The 27088-nt window shown below is 35.1% G+C and overlaps 2 protein-coding genes, 1 long non-coding RNA gene and 1 pseudogene across 6 annotated transcripts; 2 read left to right on the top strand and 2 right to left on the bottom strand.

Moving 5' to 3' along the window:
• Positions 1-1626: 1626 nt before the first annotated feature.
• Positions 1627-5883, bottom strand: LOC106405231. 3 transcript variants are annotated; one of them, XR_007314796.1, is made up of 4 exons: positions 3766-5883; positions 3530-3680; positions 3352-3420; positions 1627-3286 (listed from the first exon to the last, which is right to left on the bottom strand). It is a non-coding gene; the product is annotated as an uncharacterized LOC106405231 (long non-coding RNA). The 3 variants fall into 3 exon arrangements; XR_007314797.1 differs by having other exon boundaries at positions 1627-3420; positions 3766-4839; positions 4911-5883; XR_007314795.1 differs by having other exon boundaries at positions 1627-3420.
• On the top strand, positions 5818-8946 carry LOC106357859 (annotated as a pseudogene).
• Positions 8947-10113: 1167 nt separating this feature from the next.
• LOC106357857 (uncharacterized protein At4g14100-like) lies at positions 10114-12331 on the bottom strand. 2 transcript variants are annotated; one of them, XM_013797566.3, is made up of 4 exons: positions 11885-12300; positions 11122-11278; positions 10884-10982; positions 10114-10317 (listed from the first exon to the last, which is right to left on the bottom strand). In XM_013797566.3, exons 1-4 carry the CDS (start codon positions 12200-12202, stop codon positions 10295-10297), a joined length of 597 nt encoding a protein of 198 aa, XP_013653020.1. In that variant the 5' UTR covers positions 12203-12300; the 3' UTR covers positions 10114-10294. The 2 variants fall into 2 exon arrangements, with proteins under 2 accessions (XP_013653020.1, XP_022544373.1); XM_022688652.2 differs by lacking the exon at positions 10114-10317 and having other exon boundaries at positions 10710-10982; positions 11885-12331.
• A 534-nt stretch (positions 12332-12865) lies between these two features.
• On the top strand, positions 12866-14849 carry LOC106356233 (probable glucan endo-1,3-beta-glucosidase A6). Its single transcript, XM_013796023.3, has 3 exons — positions 12866-13108; positions 13190-14530; positions 14644-14849. Exons 1-3 carry the CDS (start codon positions 13051-13053, stop codon positions 14679-14681), a joined length of 1437 nt encoding a protein of 478 aa, XP_013651477.2. The 5' UTR covers positions 12866-13050; the 3' UTR covers positions 14682-14849.
• The last annotated feature ends 12239 nt before the right edge of the window (positions 14850-27088 follow it).

Genomic DNA, 27088 nt, shown 5'->3' with positions numbered 1-27088 from the left:
TCTTCAAAACTTCAAATTTTAAAGTTAGTTTTTGGATAGAAAAAACTTCATATTTGAAGTTATAGAGTGTTTTTTTTAATGCTCTGATACGTTTTGGATGAGCTAATAAGATCAACTTCATATATCCTCCACTCAATAATACGTCTCCTTAAATTCTGCTTAAATTTTGCTAATTGCCGACCAAACTACCAAACACACATTATGAATTCCATTTTCTCCATTATTACAACAACCCGCTTCAATAATTATCTCAGTTAATTTGCCTTTATCATATAATTGAAATTCAATATTACAAACGAAATCTTGTTCAACTTTTAATATTAACGGCTATACAAGCTGTAAATATACATACAAAAGGTGTATTAAATAAAGTATGTTTGATATGATTGAAATCATTTATTTGTTATGAATTTTTAGATGATTTTGGATAATCTGTAAAATTTAATATTTTTAATTATTTAATTCAAAATCCGAAGAAAAACCGTATATTTGAATTTTAATATGTTTAAAAATATTACTATGATAGATTTTAATGCACATTATAAAACCACAAATTCAATAAAAAAATTTTAAAAAGTTTCAAAATCAAAAGTTGAGTAACAAAAAATGATATTTAATACTACAAATCACTTTAAATGTAAGATTAAATACATTCTCACACTTTGTTATCAAAGTTTATTACTAGATACTAGAGGTCGGTCCGCCCTACGGGCGGATGAGTTTACACTAAAACTATTTTATATTAGAATATATTTTAATTTTATAAAATATTTGAAATTTTACTTTATACTGAAAATAATAAACGTAATCTGTTTTTATTTAAAAAATATATTGTAGGTTTAATTAAGTTTTGTTGGTTTGAGTTGAAAAAACCATTAACAATGTTTTTGTTAGAGAACACAAAAATTTTCTATTCGATTTCTATTTCAATTTGATATAGTTGAAAAAATCTAAGGTAAAATAACTAATATTTAAAAGTATCAGATTTCGGAGTATGTTCTAATGGTAGTCAAGGGCGTTCCTGAAATGATGGGGGCCATAAATATTTTACTGAAGTTTTAACAATTTTTTTTATGATTTCGGAGACTTTGTGTAATCATTTTTTCCTGTTAATAGATAATATAACAGGGGTGATACTAACATTTTGTTTACAGATGGAACCCACAATTTTGATGAAAACAATAACACAATTTTGATGGACATCAACAATAGAATTTTTTATCTTCGTTTTATTTTAATGAATTTCATTGGATATTAAACTTCTGATTAAACCTTGTTGCACAGAAGATCAAAAAGCCTCTGATCCCACAACCAATCGTCTCCCCCTTCCCTTCGTTTTTCCTTCTGAGTCAACTCGGTCGACCGGCGTGTGGTGGCTTGTTTAGCACCGGTGTCGGTCCCAAACCTTCATTTTCTTCCAAGTTTCTTCTGTGGTAGTTCGGTGTGCGACTTAGGGTTCGTTTTGTGAGGAGATGTGCCTCTTCCAAATCGACATATACTCTCAGATCTGTGTAGATTTCTTATTTAAAAGCTCCGGATCTTATGATTAACGGTGTGGTCTAGCTACAAAACCTGTTGTCTAAGAATCTCTGTCTAGATCTGTGTTGTTTTGTTGGATCCCGACTAATCCGTCCTTCTGCCATTTGTGGCCTGTGCGTGTTGTTTATGGATTGGTGGGTTTGGCTCCTAGTTGTTTGTTCAGATCTCGTGGAGATTTGTTGTGTGGCTTCATACCTAGGCGTTCAACAGTCGCGTTCGACTAAGCCGTTTCCGGGAGTTGGTGATTGAATCGAAAGAGGTTCTCGCTTGCCGGTCTATGGAGTTTGTGTTGCTTGGTTCTTGAGGAGTGTCCTCGTTGTTCTAGGAGAAAGTGATTTTGCGGTGGTTTGGCCGAGGGCAATCCCGCTAAACAGTCTCATAGGTTCTCTTGATGCCTGCCATACCTGTTTGTCGGAGAGTATTACCGCTAGCTTGAAACCTAGTTGCTTAGCTTAAGTATGTAGTTTGTACTCGCCCTTTAATGTTGGTTTCGTTTGGGCATTTGCTTCCCCTGCGTGGGATCTCGTTTCCGAGGATATTTCTTTATCCGTCGGCTTAGCTAACCACGAATTAATAATGTGTTCGTTGGTCTTTGTTGGTCTTGTATCAGTTGTTGCATATCTATAAAATCAATCTTTGACGGGAAAAAAAAAAGATTAAACCTTGTTGCATCTCTCTCTTCGTATTTTCCTTTTACGCATGTCAAATATTTGTTCACATCATTAGTTATATTTAAAACAACAACACCATGAACTCTTGTTCTTTCCATCTCGTCATCTTAGCGCCACTATCTTTTGTCCATATCTAAATCCAAGGGAGCTGCTGCGTCGCATCCCGATGATGAGGCGGTCTTTTCGCTTTCCAATATAGTATAACCCAAGACTCTTTAGTAGTTTTAAGTAACTGAAAGAAAGGTACTGATTATTGCTTGTGGGACGTTTTTGTTGCTATAAGGGTGATCACAGAGTTGTCGAACACACTGTCCACATAGATTCGGTTAATCCCATATTCGTTCTTACTGGCATTATCTCCCTGTCGCTGGCAAAAGTCCAGTATTTAGAAATGCTCACCTTTATCAATCTTAAAAACATGACCGGACCTTTCCAACCATTTATTTCGCCATAGCCAAATCTGCAGTCCTTTAGCCTCAGTGGTATCCGTCTCCATGGTCCTTGTCCGGCCAACACAGGCATACTTACCAACATAAAAACGATTTCGGTTAGAGGAAACCAATATACTGGTCCATTACCAGATTCAGAATCCATCTTGCCCCGTTTAAATTACCTTGAACTCAGCAACAATTTTTAACTGGAACTATACCATTAGAAATCGCTAATCTCAAGCTCATGACGTATCCAACACCGTAAACCTAATAGAATTGCTTGTAATTAAAACTAACAGGACTCATAATATACTGATTCAGAAGATAAAAAAAAATTATTTTGTTCCAACTAATAAACAATACAAATCTTAACTAAACAAATAAAGAATACTAAGAAATTTTTTTTGTAAAAATCCTCAAACCAGTTCCATGAAGAAAATAAGTTGACATGTATGCAACAATACTCTTTCTGTAGAGTGTGACACAATAATAAGTTAATAACCTTCTTTTCTTGGCTTATTTATGACTAATCCTCTTTGGGTATCAGTTAACAGCAGAGAGAGGAGATCTTGAGTCCGACACAGCTGCTGCATAGACAGAGAAAGCACGTATAAGGTGTTGCTGCTCCTTTGCATCACCATTGGCCTGCATCAACAGTTTCCCATCTTGAAACGCTCTCAGTAAGTCTCAGATACTGGAATTCTAAGTACCTCAATGGACTCAATGCTTGGTATGTCGTTTGGTCTTTTCCTGGGCGTTGAACACGAAGGTTTATCCACCTGTTTGCACCAAAGTCAACATTCCTATCGTCATGTAAAACCAGCTATAATGTCTGGTACGTAGCATTTTTCTGGGTTTGTTTAGTGCAGATTGAATCATGAAACTTACTAAGTTTTCATCAAGAAGATATTTCCCTGTGTTGTTTGTGATCTCTACAATATTGTGACTGTGATCACTCTTGGGTTCTATCAAGTCTTCACAGCAGGGGATAATCATGGAGTTGATCTTAGAACATGCATCATTACTGGGTTCAGCGAATCTGAGAGAAAAGGGGTAAATTTTCAGCAAAACAACGAATAATATTTGATCCAAATCTGCAAATTTAAAGGAATTAGTTATCTCACGATTAACGGAAGTAAGAAGGCTGGTGTTAGCAACATCAAGAGAGGATGATACAGCGGATGAGTACTGAGAGCATAGGTTTTCATTCGCATATATTCCTCCTCTGTTTAAGATATTGAAGTGAAAAGTGACTGACCAGTAATTCTTGAGCTTTCCTCCATTGATGTGCAATCATCAATGCCTTGTCCAAGTTAAATTATCCTTCTCAAAAAGTTCAAAAAGATGCTAAGAACTTTTGAGATTGATGTAAATCCCAGTTCTTGGGATGGTATATGTTATGAATTTTTGAGATTTGATTACACCAGTTCAAGATAACTTCTTGCATCGCCTTCTTCCCACTCCCAACCGCTGAAGTGTAATTGTGATAGTTCGACTTTATTTCACCATGCGAAGGTTCCACTCAGCTTTAATGGACGAAGAGTACATGTGGAAGAGCAGGAATGGTACCAACAGAGGGCCACAACAGGAGAGTCAAATCATGAAAGATCTCTCTTCTCAAAAATATGATAGTAAATTAAAAACACACGACCACATGTTATATTATTACAGAACATCAAAACCATTTAACTTTTTAATTGTCTAGAGTTTCAACGATATCATCCTACAAATCTGAAAGCTTGTCCTAGATTAACAATAGATTTACCGAGAAAAACAGAGCAAAACAAACCAAAACCTAGTAAAAAAAATTGATTGTCAATACAAAAACCAAGACAATCAGAATTCATAGGCAACACTAAGCAAGAGAAGTTTAATTAACTGCATAGAGAGAGATAATGAACGACCTTAGAAAACTCGTGAAGAGCATTCTCCCTGAGTTCGGGGTTGCAGATGTCGAGCACTAACTGCTCCGCCGCATAGAGCATGTGTCGTCCCTATCTAGTTCAAGTTAGAGTGACCTCTTTTTATACAAAGGAGTCCAAAATAGGTAATGAAATTATGAAACATTCGATTTTTAAAGCGGTGGTCAGATTACCTTGGAATAAAGCAGCAGCATATCAACCCCCATAAACTGGCCTCTTTATTTTATTGACATTCCTAGACTCCAAAAACAGAGGAGTCGCATCTGTACCACCTACCTGCACCGGACTGCCTTCAAGTGAGACAATGGGATATGGGACAGTGTAACACATTTCTCTAAAGACCTAACCTCAAATTTTCTATAGCTCGGTCTCAGTCTCAACAATCACATCTTTCGTGTGTATAGGATCAGGAAGAGAAGAGATCTGAGCCACATAACAATGTGAACTTTGACCTCTCCGACTCCTCCACGTTTTCTATTAAAGTGAGAATTTTGAATTGTCAAGACACAAACCTTGCCACATCCAACACAGAATTTTGAGTTACCGTGATCTAGACATGATTCATCAGTCTCGTCTAGCGTTTTCTTAAATCAGAAACAGTGGCTTGCACCATAACCTAACAATCACCACGAAATCAATCTTCAATTAAAAGAAGACCAGGAAAGAGGAGACTAAAGAAGTAGTAGGATACCTCTTTGGTGGAGACACTCAAAGTAATCACTGAATTCAATCCAGAAATCATATCCCTCTTCCCGACTACTTATCGAAGGAGATTACAGAGAAAAAGAGAATGATACTCAGAAGAATAACTGATTTGAAGGGCAAATACATGATCCAAATAATATATGATGATTTCTAGATCTAGGGGAGAGGTCGCTTCCTTTTCTGAGAAGGGAGAAGAGTATATCTTATTGTAATAGATCGGAGAAGACAATAATTGCTTCTATTTTCAGATGAGATGAAGCTCAAAAGACAGAGTCGCGTAGGTTTAAGGAGATGATGACATGGCTACAGAAAGTTCTCGAATTGGCTGATTTTTTAATCTGACCTGGACACACTCTCTACTCCTCATATAACCCTTTTAATATAGTATAGATTTTGTCCAAAAAACATTTATTACTAGATAATACAATAACGCGTATTCTGGTATTTTTGTTCTGTCGAGTGAACTAACAAACAAACTCATTTAAAATAGTAATAATCAGTTAAATAATGGTTAGGTTTATAATAGTAAGATGATCTGTTGAATAGCGAATGACACCTCACTTTACGCTTCCTTGCCTTCCTCCATTCATCATCTCTCTCCTCCAACATCATTATCAGAAAATTTCAAAAAAATCGAACCTTCTTCTTCCTCCTCCTCATTCCTTCTGCCTGTTCTCCAAGCCATGGAGGCTCCTACGCCTCACCTCCTCCTCTTCCTCCTCTTCGCCATCTCTTCTTCCCTCACCACATCCACCGCCGATGACGGAGCAGCAATGCTCGCATTAGCTAAGTCATTCCGACCTCCGCCGTCAGACTGGTCTACCACCTCCTCCACCGATTACTGCAAATGGACCGGCGTAAAATGCACCTCCGGCCGCGTCAATTCGATCAGCCTCGAGGACACATCTCTCTCCGGCGGACTACCGCCAGAGATCTCCACTCTCTCCGAGCTCAAGACTCTCACTCTTCAACGTAACAAACTCTCCGGTAAAATCCCGTCGTTCGCGAAACTCTCCTCTCTTCAAGAAATCTACCTCGACGAGAATCTCTTCGACGGAGTTGAGCCCGGAGCTTTCGCCGGACTCACCAGCCTCCAGATCCTGAGCATAAGCGATAACCCCAACATCGCCGCGTGGAGCTTCCCTTCGGAGCTCGTGGATTCTACTTCTCTAACCAGCGTCTCCCTCGACAACACCACAATCTCCGGCGTCTTGCCTGACGTTTTCGACTCCTTCGCTTCTCTCCAGAGTCTCCGCCTCTCCTACAACAACATCACCGGCGCTTTACCTCCCTCGCTGGCCAAATCTCCGGTTCAGAATCTCTGGATCAATAATCAGGAATCCGGTTTAACCGGTACAATCGAAGTTCTTTCCGGTATGACGTCACTAACACAAGCTTGGTTACAGAAGAATCAGTTAACCGGACCAATACCGGATCTCTCGAAAACCAATCTCTTCGATCTTCAGCTCAGAGATAACCAGTTAACCGGAATCGTATCGCCGTCGCTATTACCACTCGGAAGCCTCAAGAACATTACTCTTGACAGCAACAAGTTCCAAGGTCCTCTTCCTCTGTTTCCACCTGAGGTTGCGAAAGTGTCCGCCGAGCATAACTACTTCTGCACCGCCAAAGCAGGAGAGAACTGTGATCCTCAGGTGATGACGCTCTTAGCGGTGGCTGGAGGTTTGGGGTATCCGCCGACATTGGCTGAGTCTTGGCAAGGAAACGATGCTTGTAGCAACTGGGCTTATGTTACTTGCGACTCAAGTAAGAAGAATGTCGTCACGCTGAATCTTGCTAAACATGGATTCGCCGGAGTTATATCTCCGGCGATCGCGAATCTCACTTCACTCAAGAATATTTACCTTAACGACAACAACTTAACCGGTGTCGTCCCTAAAGTGTTGACATTTATGTCTAATCTGCAGCTAATCGATGTCTCGAACAACAATCTCACAGGAGAAATACCAATTTTTCCGGCTCAGGTCAAGTTTAGTTACAAACCGGGAAACATTTTGATTGGAACTGATGTCGGAGATTCTACAAACGGTGGTGGTCCTGGTGGTGGTGGTAGTAAGGCTGGTGTGATTATCGGTGTGATCGTAGGCGTTCTTGTTTTCCTTGCCATTGTTGGATTTGTGGTTTACAAATTCGTCATGAAGAATAAGTATGGGAAGTTTGGAAGGACGGATCCTGAGAAGGCCGGGAAGCTTATGGTTAGTGATGATAAGAATGGATATGGAGCTAACAACTTCAATGCGTTGAAGAGTCCTAGTAGTGGTGACAGTGGTGGCGATCGTTTCCCTCTTGAAGGTGGAAACGTTACTATTCCCATGGAGGTTCTTCGTCAAGTTACTAATAATTTCAGTGAGGCTAACATACTCGGAAGAGGCGGCTTTGGTGTTGTGTACGCCGGAGAACTACACGATGGGACCAAGACTGCGATTAAGAGGATGGAATCTTCGTCAATGGGTGATAAAGGAAGGAACGAGTTTCAAGCCGAGATAGCTGTGCTCACTAAGGTCAGACATAGACATTTGGTTGCTCTGTTGGGTTACTGTGTGAACGGGTACGAGAGGTTGCTTGTCTATGAGTACATGCCTCAGGGGAACCTGGGACAGCATTTGTTTGAGTATCAAGAACTAGGGTACTCTCCTTTAACATGGAAACAAAGAGTGAGTATTGCTCTAGATGTGGCACGAGGTGTGGAGTATCTCCATAGCTTGGCTCAGCAGAGTTTCATCCACAGAGATTTAAAGCCTTCTAACATCCTTCTTGGTGATGACATGAGGGCAAAGGTTGCTGATTTCGGTTTAGTTAAGAACGCACCGGACGGGAAGTACTCTGTTGAGACGAGATTAGCAGGCACATTCGGTTATCTAGCACCAGAATACGCCGGTATGTTTACAATATGATGCCTTAGTTCGTTATCTTATTGTGCAAATGATTTATAAACATTTTGCTATAATATGGTTGCAGCTACTGGGAGAGTAACGACGAAAGTGGATGTGTATGCATTTGGAGTTGTTCTTATGGAAATGCTAACGGGAAGAAAAGCATTAGACGATTCATTACCAGACGAGAAATGTCATCTAGTCACATGGTTCAGAAGAATCCTAATCAACAAAGAAAACATCTCAAAGGAACTCGACCAAACCTTAGAGGCAGACGAGGAAACACTGGAGAGCATTCACAGGGTTGCTGAGCTAGCAGGACACTGCACAGCCCGGGAACCACAACAGAGACCAGACATGGGCCACGCGGTGAACGTGTTAGGCCCACTCGTGGAGAAATGGAAACCGACAAGCCAGGAACAAGAAGAGAGTTTCGGGATCGATATGAACAACATGAGTTTACCTCAAGCTCTACAGAGATGGCAGCAAAACGAAGGAACATCGACGTCAATGTTCGGTGGAGACTTCTCTTACTCTCAGACACAGTCTAGTATTCCTCCTAAGCCTTCTGGTTTTCATAGCACGTTCGATTCAACTGATGGTCGGTGACAACAAACTCTCGTGTGTTTTCAAATCGATGTTACTTTTGTGTGTGTGTGTTTTAATATCCTTTTATGATATGATGATTATATTTTTATATATTGTAAGCACATATATGATGTATTTGCCTCTGACCACTTGTGCTTTTGCATTTATTCATTCTTTTAAAGAGAATTTGTACCAAGTAGCTTTGTTTTCTGAAAGAAAAAAAATTCTGTAAACAATTCATGAGTGAAGTTGTGTAACTTGGAAGCTAGAATGTTCAGATAGTTGTCAATTTGTCCTTGAGTCTTGTTTCTGTTTATCTGTTTTTGTAAGTTTGTTGCCGCGTGAAATAAAAATATGAATTTTAAAAATGTAAACGTCAAAATCATTTAATGAGGTTTACAGGCTGTGTTTCATGGTGGAGCTCTATAGAAGCCAAAGACTCATTGCCATTTGCCACCTATCATGACTCAGATTTTGGATAATATTAGGGAGGTTTTTCTGTTGATAAGCTCGACTCACGCATCTTTTGTTTTGGTTTAAAGATAGTATGATAATGATTGTGAAAGGTTAGAATAGATTGGGTTGGAAAATTGATTTGGAAACAACAGCTAAAGCCTACAAGTTTAGGTGAAGCATGTGGTCTTCTGTTGTTGTAAAGAACACAAAAGAAGTAAAGCTGTAAAGAAGCATGTTACTATGTTCCCATAGGTTTAGTCTTTTTTAAAAGGCATAAAAGTGGGGTTTTATATTCTTTTGTTGTTGGTTGCTCAAAAAAAAAGTTATTTTGTTGTTGTTTAAAATCCCAAAACAAAGGCTGTTTACGTGTTAAAAAGTTATTCATAACATTTACTTCTTCTATCAATATCATACTATATAAAAATGGATTTCCTATGAAGAAAAAACAAAAACGAGCTGCCAATATCTGAAAATGTCCTGCCTTTATTCAACGTGCGCTGAATTTTTTTTTACAATATTTTGCCATATATCTGAAAGAGAAGGTTATATTCAAAACAAATTATAATAGCAAGACAGCGAGAAGATTAAGATGTTGAGTTATAATGGATGTCTTAAGATTTTAAATAAAACTCGTAAGAAATGGACTTCTAATTCTTAGTAAGAAGACAAAAATGTCCAAAAAGAAAACAACCTAAAAAACTATTTTTGGTCTGTCTTAATATCTATAGAAACCAATTAACATGTGACATTGCTCACTTGGTCTCTCGACTTTATCCTCTTTAGGATCATGGAATTGAGGTGGGGAGTCTGGGGACAACGATTAAAATTATCCAAGCTAATGCATGACATCACATAAATTCTCTTTTGAATGTGGTCGGAGTATTACTTTGGTCCCCCTCTTAATTGCTATATTTAATTTGTCTTTATTTTATTAACCACAACTTTTAACAAGTAAAGATACGTTTAGGGACCAAATGTGAAAGTACTTGCTTCTTATAACTTATCCACATAAAAAAGTGAGGCCCAGTAAAGGCCTGTGTATTAAGAAGTCATCTACTTTGATTCCATGTTCGGGAACGCGCCAGGCGCTAGTCGCTCAGTCGAGTTAGACCTAGCGCATAAAGAGAAAACCAGAAATTAATCGAAAATTATGCGGGCATAATTTTTAAATTGCTTATTATGTTATAAAACATGTTAATCTTTAATTGTGTACAACATTAATACATTTTCATGTTTAAGACCATATAAAACACACAAATAGAATATATATAAATTTAATATAATGTAATTTTCATAAAAATTATGAATATAAATGATATTTATAAAATTTTAGATCAATTAATAAATAAAAATATTATTAAAAAAAAATAAAAAAAAATAGATTAGACGACCGCCTAGGCGGTCATTTTGGTGGTCTAAGTGAAAAAAATTGGATATCCAATTTTTTAATCAATTTGGCATTAATCGGACGGAAGAGTGACGCGTAGCGCATTAAGCGGCCGATTTTTAGAACATGGCTTTTATTTATGCTCCACCAAAACAACTCTGTATCTACTACATGATAAGGTTTTTGATAAAAGATGAAAATGACTACTTAATGAAATGTTTGATTTCTTGAAAGATTTCGAAAACTCTATATATAATGAAAACGCAGTCTCAAATTCTTCAATTACTCACTGCTTTTGTTTTCATTGTGGAAACAATAGACTGGAGCCTGCCATTTTTCGTCCTCTAGGACAGCTCCGACCTCAAATGTCATCACATGAGCTTCTCTACCTGCAATTATCTTTCAATAGTTTGATTTAATATGACTGAGAGACCACGTTAAGTAAGACATAGGTCCTTTGACAAAAAAAAAGTAAGACATGGGTCCTTTCAATATATTATTATAGTATATTATCCATCACTCCTTAACCTGTATAGAAGATCCATTGAACAGGTCTCTTGGTGACAACATCTTCATAATACCATAAGAAGTCAACCTTCTCCCATACGTTGCAGAGAAACCCACTCACATTTCGTTGACCCAAATAGTTTGCTCCATCCAGCCAGTTTGGCCTCAAGATTCCAACCTTGATGGGATTAAACAAAAATTCCAAGACTAGTCTCAGCAACTTACTAGAGCAGTTATGTTTCTGAAACCAATAAAGTTTATACTCGATTGCTTATACTCGATTGTATTAGTTCAAAAGACCCTAAACACTCCTCACTATGCATGCATTCCCATTGTGGCTCGTTGCAACTTATCACATCACTTGAGTGAATTGTTAATTTCAGATGAATGTAGGAATTCATCAATCAAGAAAGGAAGGAAGAAGGAGGAGTAGGCTAGAACAAGAGAGCGCTAATCTTAACATTTTACCCAAAAAAACAAGAGATAACTCAAACGGATACATTGAATGAAATGAAGTTACCACCACCTCTCCACAAAATTAAGACAGTCTCTCCAGTTTTCTTTTAGGGTAATTCAGTTCAACAACAAAGCTAAAACACTACAAAACTGCAAATCTTTAAAGAGTGAATTACAGTTTGAACTAACTCATAGAGTCCCATAGTGATCACACTGATACCTCAAGATCAACATACTAACCGCAAGAAACACACATCAAACCTAATAATCCACATTACTTTCCAATAGTCACACACTTATAAAAGTGGATAGTTAAAAAGACACTGACCTCGAAATGAACGGTGCGGCAAGTTTTGGAAGCGTCGAGTGTATAGTAAAAAGATGTCCCATTGTTCCATTCAAGGTCGTAGGTTAGTTTGCCAAGCTGCTTCTGAATGATGTTAAAGTTACGGCCATTGATCCAGTCGTACCATAGGTCAACAATCTCAATGGAACCAGATTTATTCATGAACATCAACGCGTGGAACTGCTCCGGCCATGGCGCAGGAACAGGCTCGGTCTTCGGCTCATCAGCGACAGAGATTTTGACTCCGCCGGAAAAGGCGAGGAAGAGAAAGATGATGGAGTGGAATGGTGTGGAAACCATGTCGATTGGTCTAAGGCCACGCTCTGGTTCACACAGATAATGATAACTCTAAAGCCACCGTAACTGTTGAGATATCTTTCCACGGTTGGTGGGATATCTTATTAGATAATAGTATCCATGTAAATAAATATTATATTTCTGAAATTTTCTCTTTAATAATTTTCAATGTACTACAAGAGTTTTTTTTTCGCGATGATCAAATTTACATTAAAATTAAGATCAGTAATGTAAAAGAAAACTTTTTTTTTTTGTAAAAACTTTTTGCGTTATCTTATTTATTTATAGCCTTTTTAACCACAAAAACATATTTCTTTTTTTTGTCAGGTAAAACTGTTGTTTACCTGGCAAAACATGTCTTTTTGATCAAGTAAAAAATGTTGTTTAAATGGTATGGTAAATTTGTCCAATAAATGGTATATAGAACTCTTGATGTAAGAAAAGATTTTTTTTTTGATCAAAAAGTATATAATGTAAAACTTTTCTTGATTAGCAATAATTTAAAACTCGATAAGAGAAACAAAAAGAACAATTAGCATTACATCTACAATCTTTGAGTGAATACTAATTGGCAAAGCGGTTCTTGGTCACCTTTGGACAAGTCAACCAACTAGTCTTCTTTAATCTCTCATACTCACTAAGCCAAATTAAATAACCAAGCAAAAAAAGAAACACCAAAGAACTGCAAGGGTTCAAGAAACAATTAATAGTTTGATGAAAAGCTTTTCTTGCATGAGTGATTGCTTATATCTTAATCCTTAAAAAAAAAAAACAAGTCCCATAATCACCTCTTAAATACCCCTTCAACAAGTCTCTTCTTCTTCATCCTAAATTCAACTTACCAATCCAGCATGTCATCTCCAATGGCTTATTTTGCTCTGTTCCTCTTCACTCTCATTGTCCTATCAAGTAAGTCTCATTGCAATTATATTGCGATTCAAGTATCAAAACACACTTCACTCACCACAATTATGTCTTCTTTTTAATCAGGTTCTAGTTGCTACGCAATTGGTAACAACAGAACATTGTCTTCACTCGCAAGTAGAATTGGGATAAGCTATGGAAGATCAGGAAACAATCTCCCATCTCCTTACCAATCAATAAACCTCATCAAAACCCTTAAAGCAGGCCACGTCAAGCTCTACGACGCGGATCAAGAAACCTTAACGCTCCTCTCTAAGACCAATCTTTACGTCACAATCATGGTCCCTAACAACCAAATAATTACAATCGGCGCCGACCAAACCGCCGCAGACAATTGGGTCAACACCAACGTCCTTCCTCACTACCCACAAACAAGAATCAGATTCGTCCTTGTCGGAAACGAGATCCTCAGCTACAACTCCGACCAAGACAAGCAAACCTGGGCCAACCTTGTCCCGGCGATGCGTAAGATCGTGAACTCTCTTAGAGCAAGAGGGATACACAACATCAAAGTCGGGACACCACTCGCCATGGATGTTCTCCGATCAAGTTATCCTCCGTCGAGTGGTGCATTCCGGGAAGAAGTCGCCGCTCTGGTGATGTTACCGTTGCTGAAGTTTCTCAACGGAACAAACTCTTTCTTCTTCCTTGATGTTTACCCTTACTTCCCTTGGTCCACTGATCCGGTTAACAACGACTTGGGTTTCGCTCTGTTCGAATCCAATTCAACTTATACCGACCCACAAACCGGTTTGGTTTACACCAATCTTCTAGACCAGATGCTCGATTCGGTTATCTTTGCGATGACCAAGCTCGGTTACCCCAACATCAGTCTCGCAATCTCTGAAACCGGGTGGCCTAACTCCGGTGATATCGACGAAACCGGAGCTAACATTCTCAATGCGGCGACGTATAACCGGAATTTGATCAAGAAGATGACTGCTAACCCGCCTCTTGGTACACCAGCCAGACCCGGTTTACCTATACCGACGTTTTTGTTCTCGTTGTTCAATGAAAACCAGAAACCCGGTTCGGGAACAGAGAGGCATTGGGGAATTTTGAATCCTGACGGTACACAGATTTACGACATCGATTTCAGCGGGACTAAACCGGTTTCTAGTCTTGGTTCGTTGCCTAAACCGAGTAATAATGTTCCGTTCAAGGGCAATGTGTGGTGTGTGGTGGTTGAAGGAGCTAGCGAGGAGGAGTTAGGGCAAGCGCTTGACTTTGCTTGCGGAAGAAGTAATGAAACCTGTGCAGCTTTGGCGCCGGGAAGAGAGTGTTACGCGCCGGTTTCGGTCACTTGGCACGCAAGCTATGCATTTAGCTCGTACTGGGCTCAGTTCCGGAACCAAAGCTCTCAGTGCTACTTCAATGGCTTGGCCCGTGAAACCACGACCAACCCTGGTGAGATTTCTTTTAAAAACATACGAAAATACCCTTGATCGTAGATTCGTAATTGTGGTTTCCTTATGGGCATTTATGGAATAATTAATGATTGTTTATGGCTATTTCTACAGGAAATGAGCGTTGCAAGTTCCCTAGCGTTACCCTGTGAGATTTTCTGAAGCGTCAAAACTAAGGCGCAAGGAAGAAGGATCGAAAACTGGATCATTCGTATTAAGACGATCAATCTTCTTATAGATTTTAGACCCGAAGATAATAATCTTATTATAGATAATTATTAATTTCCTTTTTACTCCAACTTCTTACTCCTTGTTTCCCATTGTTGAAAAAGATCCAATAAACAATGAAAGCTTGTTGCCCACCAAAAAAAACAATGAAAGCTTGTTACTAGTATTTTAAAACCAAGAGTGTATAATTTCTTATGTTTTATCTTTGTAAGAATATAATAGCGAGGAAATGATATAAGACGTTATGGAGAAATTATTAGGAGAAATTCTAATTTTACCTTAGTTTTGGTATCATTATTCATGTTCTTTTCTTCAGAAGAACATTTTCACAGATACCTAATGTATGAAATTTCATTAAAAAGCCAAAGACTCTTCTACCATTGATTTATAAATATATAAATATAAATAATTATTTAAATAAATAATAAAAATAATTTTTTAATAATTTTAGAATTATACATTTTCAAATTCAAACTTTTTTATAATTTTTATTTCAAATTTTAGTTTTAAAATCCAAAAATTCTTTTTAAAACTATTTAAAATTTTTATTTAAAATTTAAATATTTATTTATTAAAGTTCTAAATCCCACCTCTCATATCTAAACGGTAAATCTAGATTAGTTAACCATAGAGTTAGTAGTGTCTATTACCTCTTTAGAATTAAAAGTAAGTATGGTTAAGCTATATATGAAAAGTGGTACTAAGAATGTGGTAGTTTAATCAATTTCTCAAATTATAATCAATTGAACCAATTCAAAAACTACAATATTTTTTTGGTTAGACTAAAATTTTGAGTATCACATGGGTAGACTAAATTTATTTTAATATCCTAATTAGTAATTGTTGGTATGTTGGTTTATAAGGTAAGAGTCAGAAAAAAAAATTGTAAGAGAAAAGTTCATATCACTAGAGGCATTGCCTCCGCGCAAGCGCGGGGTTGTAGACAGAGTTCTTGTTTCATCTCAATATTTGTTAGGTTTATTGTAGTTGTAAATTTTGCGTTTTGGGTCTATCATTGTTTTTTAAGTTTTTTTATTGTTATAGGGCTAGAGTTGTGATGATGAACTGTGTATGCATTGTTCTCCACTTATGAAAGACTAAACTATGTTAGTAATGTGATTGATATAGTTTGTGGTGTTGTCACTAAGATTCACTACAAGAAAAAAGGCTTTTCTTAGCGGACGAAAAACGCTATCTAACGATACGATAGCGGTTTTTGAAGCGCTGTATCATCGCCCGTCATAGTAAGTTAGACACATTAGATAGCGCTTTTTCGCGTTGCTATCTTATTGTCATATACAATAGCGTTTCTTTGTATGCAATTAAATATTATTTAATAGCGTATAATTTTTGTTATTATTTACGTGATTAAAAAATAAAAAAAAATAAAAATACAATAAAAATATTTAATTTTTTTATATTATTGAAATTGCATTTTAATTAAAACTGATTTATATATTAAAATTAAATTATAAACGAAATTGAATTACAAATTATTCATAAATTAAAACTGGTTCACATATAAAAATAAATCAAAATTCGTTTAAGTGTAAACCAAAAAAGTAAACCTAAAAAGCTAAACCTAAAAAAGAAACCTAACTCATCGTGCCTCCACCTCTCTGCCTCAGCCTCGTCTGTTTGCTTACACCAGCCACCTCCTTCACCGGATCTATCAACCACCATCACGAACTCCTTCACATCGACGCTTAAAACCACGCTGTTAGCTACACCATCTTCTGTCCTCATCCATTCTCCATCACTTCTCTTTCCTGTTTCATCATCTTCTCACACCACCACTTCTCTTTCCCATGTCACGTCCCACCGTCTTCCTCCGCCTGCAGAATCCGGCATAGCTAGTCCCGCTCCGACTCCGGCACAGCTCCGACTCCACTCCTTCGTTATCCACTACTTCTTCTCCCTAAACAACAAAAAAACGTTTCAACCAAACTTGAATCCATGTTTCAGCGTCACTGTAGAAAGCAATTAAACGAATGGAATTGAAGAATGGAAAACACGGCTACTTTGGAGACACAGAGGTTACGAGGGATGGCGATTGAGAGAGATGGAGAGACATGGCGGCTGGGATTGAGAGATACAGAGGTTGAGAGAGACGGATATTGTGAGAGATGGGATAGATAGAGAAAAGCTCTTGATATTCTCACCATTGGATAAGATTTTATCAATGGTAGATATTAAAAGTTGGTTATCCTCACCAACATTTATCATCCAATGAGAAATAAGACTGATAAAATGAGAAGGGACAGATCTTGTCCATTGGATTGAATCCAATCAAACAGACGAAAATGACTAGCCAATGAGATTTGTTTTTGTTTTGTTTTTCTGTAATGGTTTTTTTTTAATTATTTTTACTTCATATGTTTAATAAAGTTGACTTATATTTTTAACCACAAATATATTTTGTAGTTTATATTTCAAGTTTACAGTTTAAAAAGTTTAAAAATTGGGAACAAAATTAGGTTATATTTATACTAAACTGTATATTTGCTATAAAATTTTAAAGTTTCAAATAAAATAAAAAATATTAGTTTTATTATTTTTTATTTAGAGTTTCGGATATGTGATTAATTTAGGGCATGATATATATATATATATATATATAAGGATATAGTTTAGGGTTTGGAATATAGTGCTTAGGGTTCAGATTTAAGATTTGAAATTATACTTTCATTAAATCTCAAATTTAACATTTTAAAGTAAATAATAAAATATTATAGTTTTAATTAGATTTTTAGTTAGAGTTTAGGGTATGTAAAGTACAAATGTAAACAAATTTAAGATTTATATATAATTAGTGTAAAGTAAATATGTAAGTAAATTTAATAGTTGTTATGATTTATAAATAAGATATTTGATGTAGTAAGTTTGAAAAGATTAGATTTGAAGTTTGGAGTTTAAAATAAAAGATTGAGTATATGGTTCGAGGGTTAAAGGTTTAGGGTATTGATTTAGACTTGAGATGAATTTTTGAAAAATATTAATTTTAAGTTTATATTTAAGAATTGAAGTTTAATTTAAGATATGATGTTAAAATAGTAGAGTTTAAAAGTTTGTGTTTAGAGTTTAAAAACTTGTTTAGGGTTTAGGGATTTAAAATACCAAACATAGCGTTTTTAAATGTGTTTTGCTATTAAACATAAGTGTTACATATAAAACCATGTGCTATCATAGCGTTTCCAATTATGCCGCTCTATCATAGCGTTTCCAAAAATACAAACGCTATCTAAAACTAACGGGTATGTCAACCATAGCAGAAAGCGAAAAAATGTTATCTTCTACTGCTATCAATACTCATTTTTCTTGTAGTGATTGTTTGTTTGTCTTTTTAATTTGCTTCTTGTACTGTTGAGAGTACATAAATTATATTAAGGTTGTTGAGAATATCTTTTGTTTCTGGATATTTTTTCTCCAATTTAGTTATGTAAGTTGTGTGTATTAAGTAATTATTTTTATTATCCTTATTATGTTTGTTATATGTTTTTTATTTTTAAAATTGTTGCTTTTATTGGACCTTTAAAACAAATACATGAAGACTTGTAGAAATAACTATAAAATGAGTGACAATTTTGAGTATTTGGACCTTAATGGGTTTTAAACGAATTTATGTATTTCTCATAAGAAGATGATAGCATTGTCATGTTGACATTGGGCATGTAAGCTATTTTCATAAGACAAGAGGAGTGAGCAGGTGGAGATGTTGTTGCCGCCTTTGTGTATGTCGGGATTGTCTCTTGTATCTCATGGTGTGGCTGTGTTTGTTTCTCGTTTATTTGATGGGTAATATGTACACAAAAATCATTGTTAGTTGTATTTATCAGAGTTCGTAACTTACTCTGTTTTTTGTTTAGGTAATTTCACTGATCTTGGTTGTCGTCTTCGTCTTCTTCGTAAACATCTGCGAAAGTAAGTTTGTAAATTGTTAAATAGCTCACCGTGTAGTTTGTATTTGTTTTGCTGACTCGATGTATGTGTCGTTGAGTTTTAGTTGAGGTGATTGGTTTGATATATTTGTTTGAAATTTATTTGTAAGATTAGAAAAAAAAGAGAGGTGATCATTAATGATTCGTCTTTTTGGGATTCTAGTTTTTGGTGTTTTGATTGTTTGGGTTGTTGTGTTTTTTTAAGCTGTAAAATAAAGGTTTGTGTAAAATTAGTTTGATAAGTAAGGGAGATAAATAGACGACCACAGATTTTGGGTAGGAGATATTTTTGATCATTGATGTTAGCACAATATAGACATTAGTGTAAAGGGAATTGTGTGTTGATTGTTTCTTACGGATCAATGAAGAGACGGATAATGACTCGAGTTGTTTCTTTGGTGAGGTCAAAGCCCTGGGCATAACAGATTTGCCAAATAGATCTGCGAGTTTAAATATCAGTTATGATATAAAAACATAAGATAAACATGTATGCAATATGATAATATGTCTGGGAGTTCTAGGTTTGTGTTTGCAATCACTTGGAGATTGTCAAACAATCTAATCATGACTGGAGATTGATCTCAAGAGCACCCGTGATGACTTCATCAATAATGGTTGATGAGATGAAACGAATGAGGAATGGATGATCAGTTATCTTGTACATGCTTGAGCACCTAGCAACCTCAAAACGATCGACTTTCACAATGGAACCGGAGTTCAAAGATGACATGTAATGATTAGCACGTCCGGCGGGAATAAACTCATGAATCACAAAATCTGCAAATAATAATATTTAACAAAGAATCAGGAAATCAATTAAAAATAATTATGTTAAATAAGTGTGATAGATCGAGATTAACTTATCTTTCATCAAGGAAGAGAACCGTGATTTCCATAAACTCACTGTCTTTCTTGAAGTTCAGGGAATCTCAGAAGCGGAGGAGGCCAGAAGCGGAGGAGGCCAGATGGCGAGATGAAGAGTTCACCGGTGAAAAAATTGATTACGAACAGACACACGATGCAACTCTGTAACTCAGACTTGTCTGAGACAATAATGAAAAGAACCGTAACTCATGTTAAACGACGACAGTTTACAATATGGAAAAACTATAATTATTGCAAATTTGAAATTTTTCTTCATATAATGTGATGAATCTCATTTAAAAACTAAACCCATAATCTCACTTTCAACGAGAAGTACTCACTCTTGTTAGTTTATCTATTTAAGATCCTGAATAGCATTTTTATCACCAGTTTTTGAAGAGTTTTTTTTTGTAGGGGGGTGAGGGGGGGGGGGGGGGAAATCAGACTTAATTTACAATGAGAAGTACTCACTCTTGTTAGTTTATCTATTGAAGATCCTGAATAGCCTTTTTATCACCAGTTTTTGAAGAGTTTTTTTTGTAAAAAAAAGTGCTTCTTATTTTTCGTTTCATTAACATGTTGATACATATTCAGTACTATGTTATTGTAACTGTTATCCACTAAATATTCTGCATGATCTGTAACATAAATAGATAATTCATTTGTTAAATCAACCTAGGAAGTTAAATGACCGGTTCTGAGATTTTGAAGGACCACAAATAAACATTAGTAATTTTAATTTCTTACAATAGTTTGAGAGTTTTTGTTTATACATATTAACTTTTGAAAATGAGAAATTTACTACGATAGCCTCTTTTCATTTATTTTCACAGAAAGAGTCTCTAAAGAAAAATGTGACCGAAAGAAGGTTTATTGAAGGGTAAATATACAAGTATACCCTTAGAATTAACTAACTCTAGATTTTGGATTTAGAGTTAAGGAGTAGGATTTAAAATTTTAAAAACTAGAATTAAATATTAATAGTTTTATTTTTTTAAATAGTTTCAAAAAGTATTTTCGAATTTCAAAAAGAAAAGAGAATTTGAAGAATAAAAATATATATTGAAAAAAAATCAAAAATATATAAACGTTTGAATTTGAAAACATGTAGTTCAAAATTATATATAATTTTTTATTTATTTATATATCTATAAATCCAAGAGTAGAAAGGTTTTTTGCTTCTTTAATGAAAACTTTTTAGACATTTTCTTTTTTTAATACTATTTTTGTGACAAAATCTTAAAAGTGACTATTTGAAAAAAATTGTCCTTTATAAATTGAGAGCAAATATCAATATTTCATTTGGCTATGTTTGGAACTAGCTCTGTGTAGCAACATGTGTGGAGCTGTGATTTCTTTGACTTCACTAAAGTTATAAATTCTAAGAGCACCCCCATTAGTGAACTTATGGGGGGTTCACACAGATTCCAAAAAAAAAAAAATATTATAATAATGAATAGTAATGAACCTGTCTCTCCCAAGCTCTTCCCAGTGAACCTGGTTCATCACTGTAGCGCGGGCCCCACGACACGTGGCGGCCCGCGATTGGTCCGATTAATATTTTTTTTTTTTTTTTTTTTTTTAAAAACAAAAATCAAACAGTAAAAAAAAAATAATAAAAAAATACTTTGTGAACCCCTTTCATGGGGTTCACTGATGCACATGCTCTAACCCCACCACTTGTAGTGCTGTCAAATAGGTAAGATAAGATTGAAATGACCAATTAGTTTACTTTTCTCACTTTCATGGTGTCTATTCAAAATAAAGTGATGATAAATAAACACATTTTCTTATTTAGGTCTAGCTCTATTTTGATGCGGGACTTCTAACATGTTAACATGCCCACTTAAGCAAATGATTTTTTGGCTCATGACAAAAAAAAATCCACAAAATGTCCTATTTTTTTTGTAACTAAAAATGTTAAACCCAGGTCTATTAAAGACACATACCTAACTTCCGGGTGAAAGTACAACCCACGGATAGATCTTCTCCGGAGCATTCAAATGAGCCGAATGCAATAGCACATATCTGTGTGGTCAGCGGGGTTAGAACCAGGGTTCAGCGTTTTGGGTTTATCTCCCTCAAACGCCACTGGACTACCACCACTGGTTAACATGTCCTATTTAAAGCACCATTCAGATATATTGAATATAGCTCTAATACTGTATTTAGTTCCATATTGAAGGATCTCAAAATCCACTCATAAAATGGGGTTAGAGTTTATAGTAATGTGTTTAGGAAGTTGTCTATGAAAAAATGTCTACTGATGATCTTGTATGAAAAACGTGTATATTATTGATACTAGGTGGCTTTCACCTCGCGCAAGCTCGGGGTTAGTGGGTTTTCTATATCATTTAGTTATAAGTGCATGCTATATACAGTTTACGTCTATGCGCCTTATATTGTTTTATAATTTGCATGTACTTGCAAGGTCATATTATTTGCATGTATTATATTTGTGTTTTGTACGTTTTCTGGTATTTGTAATTCCTTTTAATATATTGATGGCACATATATGATTTATCTGTCAAGTTTTGTACAGTATAACTTTATGTTCTTCTAGTCTTATCTTAATCTTTTCCTATGAATAAACTGCAGGTACCTGCGTACAGCTCTGAGCCGGAGGACAAAAGTGTGTGAATGTTAATTAGAATATTAGAATCATGTAATGTCACATTAAAATAATTCTGTCTCTTCCTATGTCTACATTTCCTTTGACTACAATTCATCCTTCACAGTACCACCTTTTGGTTTTAACTTTTCGTTTATGAATACAACCATGTCCTGGGAGCTCAATTTAATTAATAGTTTTAACTGCAAATCAGACTTGTTAAGATACACCAAAAAGTAGTGAAAGCGAAAAGGGTTTGAACTAGTGAAGCTCTATGAAAAGGGTTATTCTGCTTCTCATTTCTACCAAATTTGTAGAGAAATGTCGTCAGATAATCCTTAACTTGTCATTAACAAAGATCAGGCCATGATTTGGGAATCACCTATCTTGGTTTTAGGTAAGATTTAATTCACATGTAGTTTAGGCTGCTCATTTTCCGATGCATAAATTCTTACAAATAAAATTCTCAAAGCCTTTGAAATGCTTAGCCAACTTCACGACATGTGCTTCTCAGTGCCTCACAATTCAACAGCATGGTTTATGTACCTGTCTTTAGTTTCCCCCACACGATCCATGAGTTTTTATCTCGGTTTCGATTAATAAAATCTTTGGTTTAGCAGAGTGGTCTTTTGGTTTTACTTACCTCAAGATGAACATTATCAGGACAGTTTGATACCAACTGATCAAAAGTCTTTCCTACCACAGTCACCATACTTTTTTCCTACAGATTTCGTCGGTTAGTTAATCTTAGTTAATATAAGGTCCCAAATATAAACATAAGCTGCACGTAAAAATATACACATGAAGACAAAATCAAAGAACTAAATCTTTCTGACAAGATTCAATATTTACTAAATACCTTCGGTTTAAGCCTTCTTGCAAAATCTTCAAGAGGTTGAGCCTGATTCTGAAGGTCATCAGCCTTGGTAAAGATATTTACCTGACCAAGGAAAGAAAAACAAAAGTAGGATTCAATCATAATCGGAAAAATATATAATCGAAAATGCTAACCTATACAAATTTGTATGACAAAAATTCTAACCTGAAGTTAATATATAGGTCTGGAGTAAACTCAAAAAATATTGCTTTCGGCCAGTCTTGTGATCAACTAAAATTTGTTCTAGCCTAGAAATTCTAATATGTTCTCCATCTGATACGATACATCAACATAACCACGTAATACTTGAAATTATTATTCCAATAAAACATCACAGTATCACATCGAGCTCATGGAAAAGAAGTTTCGCGACATCGATGAGAAAATCAACATTAGGCATAACTGGGAAGTGAAAATAGTGAGTGAAAATAGCGTTATTTTGCCACATATTTATAGTAGTGGGCCGATGGATACCTGAAACGGCAGAAGTGGGAAAAGTATGCTTAGTTCAGCATAGTGAATACCTTTATTAGAAGTGATGATAGATGTGACGGAGGCTGGGTGAACTCTTTTTTTTTTTTAGCAAAGGCTGGGTGAACTCATGAAGCTCTAAATTAGGGTTCATACGGAACGTCGGCATGATTGACAGAAGGGCAAGAGTGATGACGACCCGTAATTTGCTAATTATCAATATTGGTGGGCTTGAATGATAATTTGGTCGATTGAGTGTTTTTACATAGGCCCATTAAAAAATAAAACAGATGATCTTCATAAATATATATTAGTTTCGGTCATCAATGTACAAAGTATCTTTTAGTCTAATGGTATAAATGTTGGTGTTTATATCACAGTAACCCGAGTTCTAACCACAGACTTGACATTTTTTACACTTTTTAAAAGTGGGGCCCACTTACCTGCTGACGTGTCGTATCAGGGGTGATGCAAATGCCCTATTATAATGTAGATTTCAAGCTGATATAACTATTGTGACCCAAGGGGTATTGGAAAGAATGAGAGTACAAGAATATTTAGACGGTTTGATATGAAAGAACTGAGAAACCTTGTCTTTCTTTTTGGTTCTTATTTTATAAATGATTGGAGAGGATTATAGTGGCGATATGATTTCCGGTGAGTATTATCTATATTATTAAAAGAGAAGTACCCATATAAATTACCCCTCAGTTTTTCAATTTATTTACAATCATATGCCACTGAAGTAATAAATTTACTTACCTTTAAAAACTCTTGTCTTTTACAGTTTAATTAATGCATATTTTAAATCTAATTTTAATTTAAAAAAACGGAAATAAATGCATATTTATAGGAATTTCTATTTTGAATCATGTAAATGCATATTTATAGGGATTTTTTATTTTGAATTATTCTTTCGACCAACTTTGGTAACAATACAATCGGTTTCCATTTCTGATAACAATCAATTCAAAACAACTAATTAAATAATTAGCGTGTGTAATTATGTTTGTAGAGATTTTCCATCTCAAATTATGTTTTCTACTGTTAACTTTCTCATAGAATAATTAAATAATTAGTTAAAAATTTTGGCCTCAACTAATTTAAGATGACCCAAATTATTATGTATATTTATACAAACTTAAGCCCATAATTAATTTGTAATTATTTTAAATTTAATTTATACATTCATTTTTAGAAATCTCAAATTATTATAGAAGAACCCGATAAAATTTGTAAAAATCGTTAAGTATTACAATTAAATTTTACTCAAAAAAATAGTTAATCCATGATACAAGTTCTCTACTTTCTTCATTTCTTTATTGAATTTTTTTTTAAATATATGAAGATTAAATTTTACAAATGAATCATTTAGTATAAACAAAAAAAACTAAATATATAAATAAATATCCGTGCGGTTTTGGAAATCAAATTCTAGATGATGGTAAAAAACTAACTTCTTACTTAGAATATAAAACATATTTTAATAATATAATTAAAAAAATCTAAAGAAGAAAATAACTAGGAGTTATCTACTGGGTCAAGTAATGGTTGATCAGGTAGTCATATTCCAGATTTTAACGATTTTTACAAGTTTTATCGGGTTTTTATGTAATAGTTTTTTTAAAACCCAAACCGGATTACATATAGGTCACCAGATTTATCGGTTCGGCCTCGAATCCGTGTCGGATTTCAAAACACATTATAATAACTATGTAACACAAGTATAACATTAAGTATAACTTGCCCCCCCCCCCCCCCCCCCCCAAAAAAAAACATTTAATATAAGTAAAATTTAAAACTGAAAGTAAATACCCGCGCGGTTGCGCGGATCAGGATCTAGTGTGCCATTAAAATTGTCTTTAATGCCTTGATTTTTTTTTACGTTATGGTTTGATTATACTACCTTGGTCTGGATAATATTTTTTACCTTCGATTTTTGTGGGCTTATTGTCTCTTTATCGGAATTTAGCGATAATAGACTATGTTCTTGGACCGGGTTTGAAATATCAACATCTTACTTTCAAACCAAATTTGGTGAATACTTGCGTCTGGAGTAGTCTCTGTAACTTGGGGGTGATTGGTTGGGTTGTAGGAAGTGACTTTAGCTTTAATTTTCATCTACAATCTTAAATAGTACCAATCATGCTTTATCTTAGTTTTTAAAGGTACAACCAAAAAACTAAAGCTACAGCAAAAACATATAAAAAATGGTTGTAAAAATCTTATTTTCTAAAGCTCTATCTTTTTAGCTGTAGGAAATTTTAAAGCTACATCCCTTAAAGCTAAATCAAAAAATTCTACAGACTAAATTCTAAAGTAAATTTTCTACAGTTACATTCTAACCAATCACCCCTAAGATTTCTCGCTTAGGGAATGGAAACTTGTCATCAGCAATGAAATATACATTTTAACATATATGATATATTTAAATACATTGTCAAGATGTGGAATATAACCGTGACACAAATAGAAAATAATTTCATGACACTGACAATAACACGGGACAAGGTGGTCGATTGATACAAGGGAGATAGGTAGGATTACAAGTAGAGCAGACGACATTTTGGCATCCTCATTTTATAAAGATTTGCTTTGGTTAGAGCAACCTAATTCATGAGATACTCTTTGAGGTTCTTATTAATATTTAAGTATAATGTAAGTAAAAAATTAAAGTTTAATTTTGAAATAAAAATTGGATACATAAATAATTAACAAGTGTTGGATAGGATTCTTACAAAATTCTTATAAAATCTTATTTGAGAACCCATTTCTTGCTTTCTCTTAATTTTTGTTTTAAATACTTAAAGCTCTCAATGAGAACCGTGGGTGAATCTAGAATAAATATCTTGTGGGTGAAAAAATTAATAATGTTCTAAGGGGAATCGAACTTGAGCCATAAGAGGGTACACAACTCTAATAAACTAACTCATCTAGCTGATTTCTTTTGTATATTTACATTCAAAAAGTTTAATATTTATAAAATTACGGGTGCATACATGCCGCCATAGCACTGGCTCCGTCCCTGATGAAAACCTTCCATTGGAAATGTTCTAAACGTTAGCAAAAATCTCGACCAGCTCTTACTCGACTGTTGATATAAAACTCCACGAATAGTAGAAGTGACTAAACCACATCAGTTCATGGACCATTTCGGTATAAAGTATAAACTATATCTAAGCTTATATGTTGGGTCAAGGGTGAATTGGTGGTGGTTGTTCAGACAATACTGAAACGTGATTAAAGCTCCTATTTAAAATCACGTAGGTTTTGTACATTACTAATCATTTGTTGCAAGGATAGTATTTCTTTTATTTTTTCCATATAAAAAGATCACATTCCACTCTCACCTTAAAATAATACACTTATATAGAAATCATTGCATAATATAATAATCTTTGAACAATATTGATGACTAGTTCAGCTTCGGGTTTTTGGTGAGGTAAAAAACAAGCTCTTTATTTATGGGAATAGAACCCAGAGCAAGCAAGTTTATGCCTTACCCTAACCTAATTCCGGAGCCGATCCTGGCAAACCCGGATGAAACATTCGCCTAGAGTTTTTAATTTT

The sequence above is a fragment of the Brassica napus genome, chromosome A7, assembly GCF_020379485.1.
Source record: "Brassica napus cultivar Da-Ae chromosome A7, Da-Ae, whole genome shotgun sequence".
In the NCBI taxonomy this organism is placed as follows: domain Eukaryota; kingdom Viridiplantae; phylum Streptophyta; class Magnoliopsida; order Brassicales; family Brassicaceae; genus Brassica; species Brassica napus.
Note: the sequence above shows the minus strand (reverse complement) of the source record. Positions and strands in the feature narration are given on the sequence as shown.

Excerpts from the sequence above, each read along its gene's own strand:
- LOC106357857 (XM_013797566.3), bottom strand. The coding sequence starts at position 12,202 with ATGGTTTCCACACCATTCCACTCCATCATCTTTCTCTTCCTCGCCTTT. Across the intron at positions 10,983-11,121 it reads TCAATGGATCTTCTATACAG|GTAGAGAAGCTCATGTGATG; the intron begins GTTAAGGAGTGA and ends AGATAATTGCAG. Across the intron at positions 10,318-10,883 it reads CCACAATGAAAACAAAAGCA|GTCTAACTCGACTGAGCGAC; the intron begins GTGAGTAATTGA and ends TTTATGCGCTAG.
- LOC106356233 (XM_013796023.3), top strand. The coding sequence starts at position 13,051 with ATGTCATCTCCAATGGCTTATTTTGCTCTGTTCCTCTTCACTCTCATT. Across the intron at positions 13,109-13,189 it reads CACTCTCATTGTCCTATCAA|GTTCTAGTTGCTACGCAATT; the intron begins GTAAGTCTCATT and ends CTTTTTAATCAG. Across the intron at positions 14,531-14,643 it reads TGAAACCACGACCAACCCTG|GAAATGAGCGTTGCAAGTTC; the intron begins GTGAGATTTCTT and ends CTATTTCTACAG.